At 37.4% G+C, this 15307-nt stretch overlaps 1 protein-coding gene across 4 annotated transcripts in view; it reads right to left on the reverse strand.

Annotated features, from left to right (window-relative positions):
- LOC106062913 (atrial natriuretic peptide-converting enzyme-like) overlaps nucleotides 1-15307 on the reverse strand; it is a 195208-nt gene that overhangs the window by 70012 nt on the left and 109889 nt on the right. For 2 of the 4 annotated variants that reach the window (XM_056019651.1, XM_056019650.1), the window contains exon 2: nucleotides 2386-2986. In XM_056019651.1, the coding sequence (XP_055875626.1) occupies nucleotides 2386-2791 (406 nt within the window). In that variant the 5' untranslated portion in view covers nucleotides 2792-2986. Of the gene's footprint in view, nucleotides 1-2385; nucleotides 2987-9694; nucleotides 10421-15307 lie in introns of those variants that run through there. The other 2 variants (XM_056019652.1, XM_056019653.1) reach the window with 2 other exon arrangements.

Below are 15307 nucleotides of genomic sequence, written 5' to 3' on the forward strand. Positions count from 1 at the left end.
AAAAAGCTTACAGAACCTAAAAAGGCTTGTGTAGTAAGTAATGGGTCTAGGCAGGCTGTACCATAAGATGCTGTAGTACTTTGTAGTTTTTGGCTTTCATAATGACGTCATATACTAACTTTGGCGGAAAAAAAATGAACATTTTATTTTAAATTCTAATTACTGTTTCCACTATTAGCTTCAACTTTCGTCAAAAACATCTACAAATGTCAAAAACTGAAAACCACAAATAAACAAGGCTACAAAGTAAGTGGACCCCAAAGTGGTCCGCTAAGGGAGTTAAAAAGGCAGGTTTCAATATTTTCAGAAAGAATATCAGAAACTGAACTACAAACTAGCAACACCTACAACCCTATCTCCGTCAGAAACTATGAACTACAAACTAGCAACAACTACAACCCTATCTCCGTCAGAAACTGAACTACAAACTAGCAACACCTACAACCCTATCTCCGTCAGAAACTGAACTACAAACTAGCAACACCTACAACCCTATCTCCGTCAGAAACTGAACTACAAACTAGCAACACCTACAACCCTATCTCCGTCAGAAACTGAACTACAAACTAGCAACACCTACAACCCTATCTCCGTCAGAAACTGAACTACAAACTAGCAACAACTACAACCCTATCTCCGTCAGAAACTATGAACTACAAACTAGCAACACCTACAACCCTATCTCCGTCAGAAACTGAACTACAAACTAGCAACAACTACAACCCTATCTCCGTCAGAAACTGAACTACAAACTAGCAACACCTACAACCCTATCTCCGTGGATACAAAAAGAAGAGACGTGCTCGTGACGAAAGTGTTGCGGATACTGTTGTAGTGATAGTTCCACTAAAGATTAGATAACACTTTGTTTATATTCGTAGGTATTAAATGAACTGATAGTTATGAAGATTTAGTTGAATGTGAACCTGGCCTAACTATTGTTATTGAATGATTATCTAATTCAATGTTTCAAACTTTTTCTTTAACGGAACAATTCGCACATTCTGAGTATTGAGTAGAACATTGAGCTTATTTTGTTAGAGTGATTCGTTCACACGGTGGCCTAGAACATTGAGCTTATTTTGTTAGAGTGATTCGTTCACACGGTGGCCTAGAACATTGAGCTTATTTTGTTAGAGTGATTCGTTCACACGGTGGCCTAGAACATTGAGCTTATTTTGTTAGAGTGATTCGTTCACACGGTGGCCTACAAGTCCCTTACTTAATAGTCTCCCGTAGTTATTTCTATTAGTTGTAAAAATGGCGTATGTTTATTAAAAAAAATTGCTAGCATAGTTGATTTTAAAAATTAAATTTTTCGCTTTTAGAAACATACAAAAAAAAAAAAAAGCCGTTGCATCAAAACTTAGAAAGATCTAAAAAACATTTTATATGATTTTCAATATATGTTCTAGTTTATTAGATCTAAACGGGACGGACAGACGGACAGTCGGTTGGACAAGACAGATCACAGAAAACTTATAGCGGCTATTTCCCTTTCGGGAGCCGCTAAAAATTTGAATAATCTTTTTTGGCCTTAATATAATGGCTGGTAGCTAACTTCTCAGAGTACAGTGCTCATTGCGCTAATATCGTGGGATCGATCCTCATGCTGGATAGTTTGTTCTCTGTATTGCTTGATGAGAAATAAAATATGGACTTGACTCTATATTTGGAACATAAAAGTAGGAAATGATTTTTTAAAAATATTCATTGTTTGTTTCTCCAGTGTATAAGAGACTTCAAAGGCTGAAGAAAAACACGTTCATAGAGTCTTGATGTTCTAGACAGTAAAGAAAGATATAGAGTTACTTAGAAATGAGTCGAGAATATAGACTAGATCCACACCCGGTCCAATAAAAACATTTCGAATAAAATAAAATTAATAACACATCAATAATACACATTCATAGCAGATGCTAGCCTCTTGTAAATATTGAACCAGTTGAGCTATCGTTTCTGCAAGTAGCCTATGTTGTGTGGGTTGTGAGTATCTATGTGTATATGTGTGTTTTGTGACTTTGTGTATGTGAGTCGTGCAGTAGCGTAGCAAGGTACATATGGGCCCAGGTTCAAGAACATGATGGTGGGCCCCTCCCCACATTGAGTAAAATAGAACCCCTTAGCGCCATGGATGCTACGCCACTGGTGTCGTGTGTTTGCGCTGTGAATAAGTGTGTATTATATGCTTGTGTGTGTGTGTGTGTATAGTTATTTGCCTAATGTTTTTGGCTTTCATTTGAATTTGTACACTTTTTAAATTTGGGTTTCTTTGATGAAGCAGAATTGGTTTTTGCATGTGTTAAGTATGTTATCATCTTGTTCTATGTGTACACAGAAATGCATCAGTTGGTATGTTGACTAAGTGAAAAGTAACTGACTTACCTACGAAGTGAAACAATAAACCAACTGTGATGGCTGCCATGACAACCAGGAACACAAGAAGGAACAGGATGATCCGTGACCGCTTCCGGTGTGATCGGAACACAATGTCATTGCGCAGAGGCGGCGACACAGGGAGAGAGTGCATATAATCGTTGGCCACGTGACACGAATCCACACGGCAGTTGGTGGCGTAGCCTCGACCTTCCATCCCGTCTTCGAAGGCGTCGGCTCCGTAGTCTCCAGGTTTTCCTGTTCGGCTGGGTCCATTCTGGGTTGCATAGGCTCTAGAGTCCTCTTGGTCGAAGATTGGGTTGTCGTAGCAGGCCTGCAGAAGATTAACACGCTCGTCGCCAACTTTACCGTGTAAAATTCTGAGCGGGATTTCCCGCAAGACTCTAGAATTCATATCTTATAATCAAAGTGAAAGTAGCAGTTAAAAACTCAAGTCAGTATTGTGAGTCATTGTCAACTAAAGTGCATCTAGACGTGAGAACCTCTGAAGACAGAAGGTTGGTATAGGTAAGTGCATGTCACACACGCCATAGAATGTGCCAAATTTTGCTTTGGATTATTACGAACTGTTTGTTTCTTAAGAAATAAACTGCAGAAATAAAAGTTCTATATAGATTAAAATATCAAACTATGGCACTAATGACGTATTTCTAGAAAGATGAAGACCTTGCAGAAATCAAGAAAACGTGACAGTCAGGAGAAGACTGTGATTTTTTATTTTAATTCTGCTTTAATGGGTACCTGCCATTTGTTGGGGAAAGTCAAGGCGATTGGTTGTTTTGCTGGCCACATGACACCCTCGTTAACCGATAGCAAAAGAAACAGATGACCCTTAAATCATCTACCTATAGATCTATAGGTCTGAAAGGAATACTTTACTTTAAAAAAAAATATACTGTCTACAGGTCTGAAAGGGATACTTTACTTTTAAAAAAAAAATCTACTGTCTACAGGTCTAAAAGGGATACTATACTTTTTTTTTTAAATCTACTGTCTACAGGTCTGAAAGGGATACTTTACTTTTTTTAAAAAAAATCTACTGTCTACAGGTCTGAAAGGGATACTTTACTTTTTTAAAAAAAATCTACTGTCTACATGTCTGAAAGGGATACTTTACTTTTTAAAAAAAAAATCTACTGTCTAAAGGTCTGAAAGGGATACTTTACTTTTTTTTTTTTAAATCTACTGTCTACAGGTCTGAAAGGGATACTTTACTTTAAAAAAAATCTACTGTCTACAGGTCTGAAAGGGATACTTTACTTTTTTTAAAAAAATCTACTGTCTACAGGTCTGAAAGGGTTACTTTACTTTTTTAAAAATCTACTGTCTACAGGTCTGAAAGGGATACTTTACTTTTTTAAAAAAAAATCTACTGTCTACAGGTCTGAAAGGGATACTTTACTTTTTTTTTTTAAATCTACTGCCTCAGGTCTGAAAGGGATACTTTACTTTTTTTTTTTTAAATCTACTGTCTACAGGTCTGAAAGGGATACTTTACTTTTTTTTTTTTTAATCTACTGCCTCAGGTCTGAAAGGGATACTTTACTTTTTAAAAAAAAAATCTACTGTCTACAGGTCTGAAAGGAATACTTTACATTTAAAAAAAAAATCTACTGTCTACAGGTCTGAAAGGAATACTTTACTTTTAAAAAAAAATCTACTGTTTACAGGTCTGAAAGGAATACTTTACTTTTTTTAAAAAAAATCTACTGCCTCAGGTCTGAAAGGAATACTTTACTTTTTTTTAAAAAAAATCTACTGTCTACAGGTCTGAAAGGAATACTTTACTTTAAAAAACATAAATCTACTGTCTACAGGTCTGAAAGGGATACTTTACTTTAAAAACAAATCTACTGTCTACAGGTCTGAAAGGGATACTTTACTTTTTAAAAAATCTACTGTCTACAGGTCTGAAAGGGATACTTTACTTTTTTAAAACTCTTCTGTCTACAGGTCTGAAAGGGATACTTTACTTTTTTAAAACTCTACTGTCTACAGGTCTGAAAGGGTTACTTTACATTTTAAAAAATCTACTGTCTACAGGTCTGAAAGGGTTACTTACTTTTTAAAAAATCTTCTGTCTACAGGTCTGAAAGGGTTACTTACTTTTTTAAAAATCTACTGTCTACAGGTCTGAAAGGGTTACTTTACTTTTTAAAAAATCTACTGTCTACAGGTCTGAAAGGGATACTTTACTTTTTAAAAAATCTACTGTCTACAGGTCTGAAAGGGTTACTTTACTTTTTAAAAAATCTACTGTCTACAGGTCTGAAAGGGTTACTTTACTTTTTAAAAAATCTACTGTCTACAGGTCTGAAAGGGCTACTTACTTTTTTAAAAATCTACTGTCTACAGGTCTGAAAGGGTTACTTTACTTTTTAAAAAATCTACTGTCTACAGGTCTGAAAGGGTTACTTTACTTTTTAAAAAATCTACTGTCTACAGGTCTGAAAGGGTTACTTTACTTTTTAAAAAATCTACTGTCTACAGGTCTGAAAGGGTTACTTTACTTTTTAAAAAATCTACTGTCTACAGGTCTGAAAGGGTTACTTTACTTTTGAAAAAATCTACTGTCTACAGGTCTGAAAGGGTTACTTTACTTTTTTAAAAATCTACTGTCTACAGGTCTGAAAGGGTTACTTTACTTTTTTAAAAATCTACTGTCTACAGGTCTGAAAGGGTTACTTTACTTTTAAAAAAAACTACTGTCTACAGGTCTGAAAGGGTTACTTTACTTTTTAAAAAAATCTACTGTCTACAGGTCTGAAAGGGTTACTTTACTTTTTAAAAAATCTTCTCTTGCACGTAAACATGATTTAATACACAGTTCGTGTATGTCTTAAAACTCATTGAATCTATACACGTATGCACCATAATGTGTGCTTACGACAGACCCATGAGGGATGACGACGAGTTTAGGTGTATTTTCTATTAAGTTTATACCCCATGCTTTTCATTCTTTTAGTGGGTCACACTTCCATTCGTGTAAATATACTGACACACACATACATTTAAACTCTATTTCTTGGAAGCATTGTTCTCTGGGACCAAGTCCTATTTTAGTGTGTGTGTGTGTGTGTGTGTATGTTCTGGAAATGATGCAATAGTTTGTAACTTGCAGGATGTAACGAAAAGAAAGGTAACTCTTGGAGGAAGGTGGAGAAATGAACAGACGATTGCGTGAGCCTAAAAGTTAGCAAGATCTACTTCTGTTTGATTATATTGTGTCGACCCTTGTTTGAACATTTCTATAACAAGAAAACGTTCATACATAAATATGCAATTAAAATTATTCAGAAAGAGGACAATATTGAACTATTTAGAACGCAAGAATGAGAGAGGGCAATATTAAAATAATCACCTACACCAGATGTGTAGCCAGCCACTCTAAATATCACTCACACACTCGTCAAATGACCCCATCCTCTCATCGGTACATGCTCTCCCAGGTTAAGACACTGAGTTTAAACTATGAACTATCTCCACTATAGTACTGATCAATCACTTGGTATAGACAAGTAATTACTTTAAGTACTATGACAGAAACTGGAAGATGGGCATGTCAGGCCCTGCTGACCTGTCTCGAGACTTCTCCCCACATGTTCGTACAGAGTGAGAAACGCGCTTTCTTATAAATTGGGAAGTATCCCCACGTTAGTACTGTGAAATAGCTGACTCATTAGGTATTCACCACAGAAACTAGAACATGGTGGTATTAGGGCTTATTTCTTCCCCTATGTTTCTGACCAGGCACTCGGCAGCTGTCATGACAGATGACAGGTGTAAGAGCCAGGGAGATTCCAAGCGGCTGTCACATCTCAGAGATGCACAGCTAGACCGTGCTACAAGGGATTACCTCTCTAGAACACACAGACGGATCTAATCATTTCACTGAAAGGCTCGATGCTATTTGTATGCACAGACAGTGATATGCTAACCGGAAGTAAACTCAGAATATAAAAAAAAAATCATCTCATAGAATGCTCCATTTGGCAGGAGTTATATTTAGCGAAAACCAATCTAAATGAAGAAAGTCATCATTATTAACATGGATACATTCCTAAGATCATGAAGTATTTCAAGGCGGCCTGCACATGTTGCCACATCTGACAGGCATGGAGCCGTTGGTCGACACAAGTTCTTCTTAGATCGTATGTACATTTCTTGGAAACATTCTCTGGGTATTAAGCATAAGTTTCGTGTCTTTGTAAAATGTCATGAGTCTGATTTGTAACAAAATAACAAGAACTTTGAATGACCAAGCTGAGTACGTGTGTACGTAAAGCCATCTACAGAGCCACATTTTTAATGATGAATAGGATAACATTTCTAAAGTAAACAATTCTTCAAGAAAAATGAAAAAAATATGTCCAATATGTTTTTGTGAGCCTTTTTTTTTTAAAATGTACAGTTAAGATAGTTGTTGATGTTATTTCCACTGTACTGGTCTCACTGCACTGTTGACAGTAGTTCATGGTATAGACTCTCTTACAATGTCTGAGACAAAACTTGAGTTGTCTCTTTGTCATACTAAGAAAACACCGTTCAAGAGAAAATAAAAAAAAATATTTTGTAACAAAATAAAAGAATATTCTGCTGGACATTCAAAAGAAAGAAAAGCAGGACAAAGTTTTATCTTCTAAATCTTTTTCTCCACAATTTTGCATAACTATTTTATTTATTTATTTCTGAACATTGTGAAATAGATGGTAACACTGGGTTATTAATATTCATAGCTTGTTATCAAATAGATCAGTTTCCATTCCATGTGTTATGCAGTGTGTATGTGTGTTGATGCTGTAACCACACATTTCTTTATTCCCCACCCATGAAGAAACGATTCAATGGTTTTAAAAATGTTACAGCTATGACAATAACAGGAGACATAAGATGTCTGTGTGACCTGTGCTTGAAATGAGTGGACGTTATAGGTCTTATCAAAGGGTTATCTCGACATTACATTAATACTAAAGAATAAAACCCAAGCGATGGTGGCCAGCAACGTAGGAGCTGGTTTTGAACATGTAGCAGTGGTTAGCAAGTATCTGGTATGCGACTTTTTTAGATTGTCAGTGAACTGTAGGATACTTAATATGATATCCAGTGGACTGTATGATACTAAAAGTGATAGGTAGTGGACTGTAAGATACTACATATGATAGGCACTGGACTATATGCTGTTTAATGTGATAGTCAGTGGCTTGAATGCTACTTAATGTGATAGTCGGTGGCTTTAATTCTACTTAATGTGATAGTCAGTGGTTTAAATGCTACTTAATGTGATAGTCAGTGGCTTGAATGCTACTTAATGTGATAGTCGGTGGCTTGAATGCTACTTAATGTGATAGTCAGTGGCTTGAATGCTACTTAATGTGATAGTCAGTGGCTTGAATGCTACTTAATGTGATAGTCGGTGGCTTGAATGCTACTTAATGTGATAGTCAGTGGCTTAAATGCTACTTAATGTGATAGTCGGTGGCTTGAATGCTACTTAATGTGATAGTCGGTGGCTTGAATGCTACTTAATGTGATAGTCGGTGGCTTGAATGCTACTTAATGTGATAGTCAGTGGCTTGAATGCTACTTAATGTGATAGTCAGTGGCTTGAATGCTACTTAATGTGATAGTCAGTGGCTTGAATGCTACTTAAAGTGATAGTCAGTGGCTTGAATGCTACTTAATGTGATAGTCGGTGGCTTGAATGCTACTTAATGTGATAGTCAGTGGCTTGAATGCTACTTAATGTGATAGTCAGTGGCTTGAATGCTACTTAATGTGATAGTCAGTGGCTTGAATGCTACTTAATGTGATAGTCAGTGGCTTGAATGCTACTTAATGTGATAGTCAGTGGCTTGAATGCTACTTAATGTGATAGTCAGTGGCTTGAATGCTACTTAATGTGATAGTCGGTGGCTTGAATGCTACTTAATGTGATAGTCAGTGGCTTGAATGCTACTTAATGTGATAGTCGGTGGTTTGAATGCTACTTAATGTGATAGTCGGTGGCTTGAATGCTACTTAATGTGATAGTCGGTGGCTTGAATGCTACTTAATGTGATAGTCAGTGGCTTGAATGCTACTTAATGTGATAGTCAGTGGCTTGAATGCTACTTAATGTGATAGTGGCGTGAATGCTACTTAATGTGATAGTCAGTGGCTTGAATGCTACTTAATGTGATAGTCAGTGGCTTGAATGCTACTTAATGTGATAGTCGGTGGCTTGAATGCTACTTAATGTGATCTTGGAAATGACAGAACTATTTGAATTGTTTGTTTCACCACATGCTCCACCTGCTTACAGAAAGAGAAAATATTACACACAACTTTCTGAAATTATAAAACCTTGAATCCAATAAAACAACTTTTACTTTTCAAAGAATCAAATCTAACATCAAGGACTATCTTGAATCAAATCTAACATCAAGGACTATCTTGAATCAAATCTAACATCAAGGACTATCTTGAATCAAATCTAACATCAAGGACTATCTTGCCTCTATATTTTCATAATTACAAAAGAAGTTTTGATAGCAACTTTTGTTGAATTTTTGAACCAAAATTTAATCAAAATCTTCAGTTTATTTTTACAAATTATAAATATTTCAGACAAAAAACACCTGTCATATCAGATCTGAAAAAATATACGAAGAACAGAAGGCAAGTCAAGTCAGTGATAAAGAAGTCTAGTCAAGTCAGTGTTATAGAAGTCTAGTCAAGTCAGTGATATAGACGTCTAGTCAAGTCAGTGATACAGTCATGTCATTGATGCAGATATCTGCGTTTTCAAAGTTTTCTCAGATTTTTATTCATTATGCTATAGTGTCACGTGACATAAAGCTGACCTGAAAGAGACGCTGAGTTGAGCTAATTTTAAAGTTGCTAAGGACTAAACATGACATGGAACATGTACTAGCAGCACAAACGTATCGAGAGAAGGAGGTAAAGAATATAGATCAGCTCAGAACTACAGACCCCCAAACCAGTCCCATCACATAGCAGCGACGTCTACCTACACCATCCTATCTAAAAAAAGATCGTTCAAATGTGTTACTTATCAAAGTCTAAGTTTTCCTGATCAAGATACAAAAAGAAACAAACCCCTAAGAGTTCTTAATAAATGAGTTTTAATGTGGTCGTCTGCTTGTAGTTCAACTTTGAATGAAGTTCATTTAAAAAGGTCAGTCAGTGACGTCATATCCTCCCAATGAAATGTAGCTGTCAGACAACAGAAACACACCAAGACATCAAGTATATCTGCACCTACACAGAAAATGATAAAAAAAAAAAGAAAACTTACTTTAAACACGGTCAAGTCCAGAAGTTTTTCTCGTTTGATCACTTTTGAGAGTAAGTAGCGACGTAATGACGACATCATTCACACTTTGTTAGCTATCTTACGTCATTACCAAAACTAAAAAAACAACTATAGAACAAAACAACTAGATCATCCGCCTAGACAACAGACGAACTGTCGGACTGGAGACCTGAAGCCAGCAATCAGAGCAAGCCTCGCTTTAAGAATATAGATCTATGTAAATGTTGGTCCATTTCAAAAGAACACTTTGATATCTGAACACCGGGGGACTAGCCACGACAGTGCGGATAGAGTCGCATTGACTTGATGTGTGAGAATAGTTTATTGATCGCATTGGAAACTCGAGTGGTAGAAGAAACAAACTTTTCATGACCTCAATAAACAACAAACTTAATTCACACAACTGCATCCCGTAGCAAACTACGAGGGTTGGAGGGGGGAGGGCTAAGACATCAGTGCTTGTCGCTGGTAATAAAGTTTCTTAGATTCTCTGGGCGGAACTGGGAGAGAAAAAAAATACTGGGGTGTCTGACGTCACTGGTGACATCGCAAACACCGGCGACATCTTGTCAAGTGGGGGGATTTCAGCCAATGAAAATAAAATTAGGCAAAGCGGAAGTGAAGCTAAGCATCTTTCTAAGTAAGACGACATCTTGATTCCATTAGAAGGAGCGCCACTTCAAGAGGATTGGGTCAGCAAGTTACATGGGGGGGGGGTGGGCTACTGGTCAGAGAAAGACGCAGACGAGACTGCCGCAGCTAGACTGACGTAGATGGCGGAATGCATGCTATTTTTAGAGTTTCAGGGGAGACAAAACAAACTTGCACTGAGAAATTATTGGCGATGAAAAATGTCAAGATAATTGTGTACTGTTGACATTCACTGAAGATTGTGAACATTTGTCCAACTATTCCTTTGATTTTAACGCAACATTCAACTCATACTCTTTGATTTGTGTTTTGGCTGAAACTCTATTTTTTAAATTCAATAAATTATCGCCTCCACTTTAAATAGGTAAAATTAGTAGTACAGTATCCCCTCCCATCAGATCATGACATCTATATATGAAGAGTAAAAACTATCTCATGTTTCTATGGCCCACGGTTAACGAGCGGGGGTGTCATGAGACAGTAACAATGACCAACCGCCTTTACTTTCCCCAACTAATGTCAGATAGGTGTACGCAGTTCCGAAAGCCTTAAATCAGTGGACATCGATGTTTCGGACGTCAAGAAACTGCCCTAGACCGCACTATGTGGAGGGAGAGAGAGTGAAAGCCGTAAACAATACAAAAAATGACCTCAACCTGGACAAGAAAAGCAAATGTCCGGTCACTAGGACAACTTCATTCAAGTATATGTTTTGTGTGTGTGTGTGTATGAAGTTAAGTATTAATTTTTGTCAGACAATTGACTGTTGTAGCAGTATTTTTATTATCGTCAAATGATCAACGCCATCACGTCGAAATGACTGATGCACAAGCCCAACAAGGATTTGCAACGCGTATCTTCCATAATGGATAAAAATCTACTGTAACACTTTGGATACACAAAACAATACACATACATTTTTGTTGACAATAACTATTAATATGTTTCCTTATAGCACGCACCATAACATGACTTAATTGCAAACACAATGTTCTACTAGATAATGATGTCAATGCACCATAACATGACTTAATTGCAAACACAATGTTCTACTAGATAATGATGTCAATGATGCCGAGGCAATAACGAAGCTAGGATGTTTTTTTTAAAACTGTCATTCAATCTGTATGACGGTAAATCAAAGTGTTTGAATGACCCAGTTATTTGTAGAGAAAACAATAATAATATTTTCTTCGTACGTACAAAAACGTAATATATAGAACATTGTTACATTTCTAAAGCCAAAGCCTACTAAACACATGCTATACGCCGGCACTGAATACATGGTTAGATCTACAGACTAATGGATGGGTCAATAGATGTCAGAGAGAACAATGTCCTGATGAGTGCAAGAATGAGAGACGATTGATGGACGGATTCAATCACATTCAAAAGCTAAATACATGCACTAACAGACAGACTACTAGGCAGGCATTGACTCACAGAATCTATTGTATAGCAATCAAACAAAAATAAAACAGACAGACTACTAGGGAGACATTGACTCACAGAATCTATTGTATAGCAATCAAACAAAAATAAAAATTAAACAGTGCGGCAGACAAGAGAGAAACATGAAGGAAAAATACACAAAAGATTAGAGAGAATGACAGACAGTGAAACAGAGAGTACAGTGAGACCAAAACAGTGAGCGTAGTGAGACAGTAAGAGAAAGTAAGGCGTAGTGAGACAATAAGAGAAAGTAAGGCGTAGTGAGACAGTAAGAGAAAGTAAGGCGTAGTGAGACAGTAAGAGACAGTAAGGCGTAGTGAGACAGTAAGAGACAGTAAGGCGTAGTGAGACAGTAAGAGACAGTAAGGCGTAGTGAGACAGTAAGAGACAGTAAGGCGTAGTGAGACAGTAAGAGACAGTAAGGCGTAGTGAGACAGTAAGAGACAGTAAGGCGTAGTGAGACAGTAAGAGAAAGTAAGGCGTAGTGAGACAGTAAGAGACAGTAAGGCGTAGTGAGACAGTAAGAGACAGTAAGGGGTAGTGAGACAGTAAGAGACAGTAAGGCGTAGTGAGACAGTAAGAGACAGTAAGGCGTAGTGAGACAGTAAGAGACAGTAAGGGGTAGTGAGACAGTAAGAGACAGTAAGGCGTAGTGAGACAGTAAGAGACAGTAAGGCGTAGTGAGACAGTAAGAGACAGTAAGGCGTAGTGAGACAGTAAGAGACAGTAAGGCGTAGTGAGACAGTAAGACGTAGTGAGACAGTAAGAGAAAGTAAGGCGTAGTGAGACAGTAAGAGACAATAAGGCGTAGTGAGACAGTAAGAGACAGTAAGGCGTAGTGAGACAGTAAGAGAAAGTAAGGCGTAGTGAGACAGTAAGAGACAGTAAGGCGTAGTGAGACAGTAAGAGAAAGTAAGGCGTAGTGAGACAGTAAGGCGTAGTGAGACAGTAAGAGACAGTAAGGCGTAGTGAGACAGTAAGAGACAGTAAGGCGTAGTGAGACAGTAAGAGAAAGTAAGGCGTAGTGAGACAGTAAGGCGTAGTGAGACAGTAAGAGAAAGTAAGGCGTAGTGAGACAGTAAGAGAAAGTAAGGCGTAGTGAGACAGTAAGAGACAATAAGGCGTAGTGAGACAGTAAGAGACAATAAGGCGTAGTGAGACAGTAAGAGAAAGTAAGGCGTAGTGAGACAGTAAGAGAAAGTAAGGCGTAGTGAGACAGTAAGAGAAAGTAAGGCGTAGTGAGACAGTAAGGCGTAGTGAGACAGTAAGAGAAAGTAAGGCGTAGTGAGACGGTAAGGCGTAGTGAGACAGTAAGAGAAAGTAAGGCGTAGTGAGACAGTAAGAGACAGTAAGGCGTAGTGAGACAGTAAGAGAAAGTAAGGCGTAGTGAGACAGTAAGAGAAAGTAAGGCGTAGTGAGACAATAAGAGAAAGTAAGGCGTAGTGAGACAGTAAGAGAAAGTAAGGCGTAGTGAGACAGTAAGAGACAGTAAGGCGTAGTGAGACAGTAAGAGACAGTAAGGCGTAGTGAGACAGTAAGAGACAGTAAGGCGTAGTGAGACAGTAAGAGAAAGTAAGGCGTAGTGAGACGGTAAGGCGTAGTGAGACAGTAAGAGAAAGTAAGGCGTAGTGAGACAGTAAGGCGTAGTGAGACAGTAAGAGACAGTAAGGCGTAGTGAGACAGTAAGAGAAAGTAAGGCGTAGTGAGACAGTAAGAGACAGTAAGGCGTAGTGAGACAGTAAGACGTAGTGAGACAGTAAGAGACAGTAAGGCGTAGTGAGACAATAAGAGAAAGTAAGGCGTAGTGAGACAGTAAGAGACAATAAGGCGTAGTGAGACAGTAAGAGACAGTAAGACGTAGTGAGACAGTAAGAGACAGTAAGGGGTAGTGAGACAGTAAGAGACAGTAAGGCGTAGTGAGACAGTAAGACGTAGTGAGACAGTAAGAGAAAGTAAGGCGTAGTGAGACAATAAGAGAAAGTAAGGCGTAGTGAGACAATAAGAGAAAGTAAGGCGTAGTGAGACAGTAAGAGACAATAAGGCGTAGTGAGACAGTAAGAGACAGTAAGGCGTAGTGAGACAGTAAGAGACGGTAAGGCGTAGTGAGACAGTAAGAGACAGTAAGACGTAGTGAGACAATAAGAGAAAGTAAGTCGTAGTGAGACAGTAAGAGACAGTAAGGCGTAGTGAGACAATAAGAGAAAGTAAGTCGTAGTGAGACAGTAAGAGACAGTAAGGCGTAGTGAGACAATAAGAAAAAGTAAGTCGTAGTGAGACAGTAAGAGACAGTAAGGCGTAGTGAGACAGTAAGAGACGGTAAGGCGTAGTGAGACAGTAAGAGACAGTAAGACGTAGTGAGACAGTAAGAGACAGTAAGGGGTAGTGAGACAGTAAGAGAAAGTAAGGGGTAGTGAGACAGTAAGAGAAAGTAAGGCGTAGTGAGACAGAGGCCTAGAGAGACAATGATATCTCGATAAAGGTTGACATAAAAACAGACAGAGTGAGGTAATGTGTGAGAGTGTGTGAGAGAGAGTATAACTGTAAAATCGAGAGGGTCTGAGATAGAGAGACGGAGTGAGAAAGACAATGAGTGTGTGTTTGTGTGTGGGAGAGTTTTGAAAAAAGAGTGAGCTGAGAGACAGAAAAAAAAACATATAGGAAAAGGCAGAGAGAGAGAGAGAGAGAGAGAGAGAGAGAGAGAGAGAGAGAATGAAAGAGAGGGAGAGTTTATAAAAAAAAATCCATCTGGTTTCTACTGGAGCGCCAAGCGAAACAAATGGTGACATTGACATTTCAGTCTGCCATTGACCAAATGACTGATTCTTCTTCTCTATTTAGTTCGTCTAGATCTGAAATAGTCTTTAGGACTTGCAATAGAACGTTTCAAAATATTGATAGTCAAGGAAATGTCCACACAAGTTAGTAACACTGAACAGAATATGTGGTTACCTTCAGTCGTTATCTCTCTCTTTCTCTCTCTATTTATCTATCTATATATATATATATATATATATATATATATATATATATATATATATATATATATATATATATATATATATATATATATATATATATATATATATATATATAATTATCTATCTATCTATCTCTCTATCTATCTATTTATCTATCTATCTATCTCTATCTATCTATCTATCTATCTATCTATCTATCTATCTATCTATCTATCTATCTATCTATCTCTATCTATCTATCTATCTATTTATCTATCTATTTATCTATCTATTTATCTATCTATCTTTCTCTCTCTCTCTCTATCTCTCTCTATCTATCTTTCTATATATCTTCCTACCTACCTACCTACCTACCTACCTATCTATCTATCTATCTATCTATCTATCTATCTATCTATCTATCTATCTATCTATCTATCTATCTATCTATCTATCTATCTAAACTAAAGTTCTATAACAAGTTATCCTAACATATGATCAAACAATCGTTTCCCACTATTATTTCGATTACATT

This window comes from Biomphalaria glabrata, chromosome 2, assembly GCF_947242115.1.
Source record: "Biomphalaria glabrata chromosome 2, xgBioGlab47.1, whole genome shotgun sequence".
Taxonomy (NCBI): domain Eukaryota; kingdom Metazoa; phylum Mollusca; class Gastropoda; family Planorbidae; genus Biomphalaria; species Biomphalaria glabrata.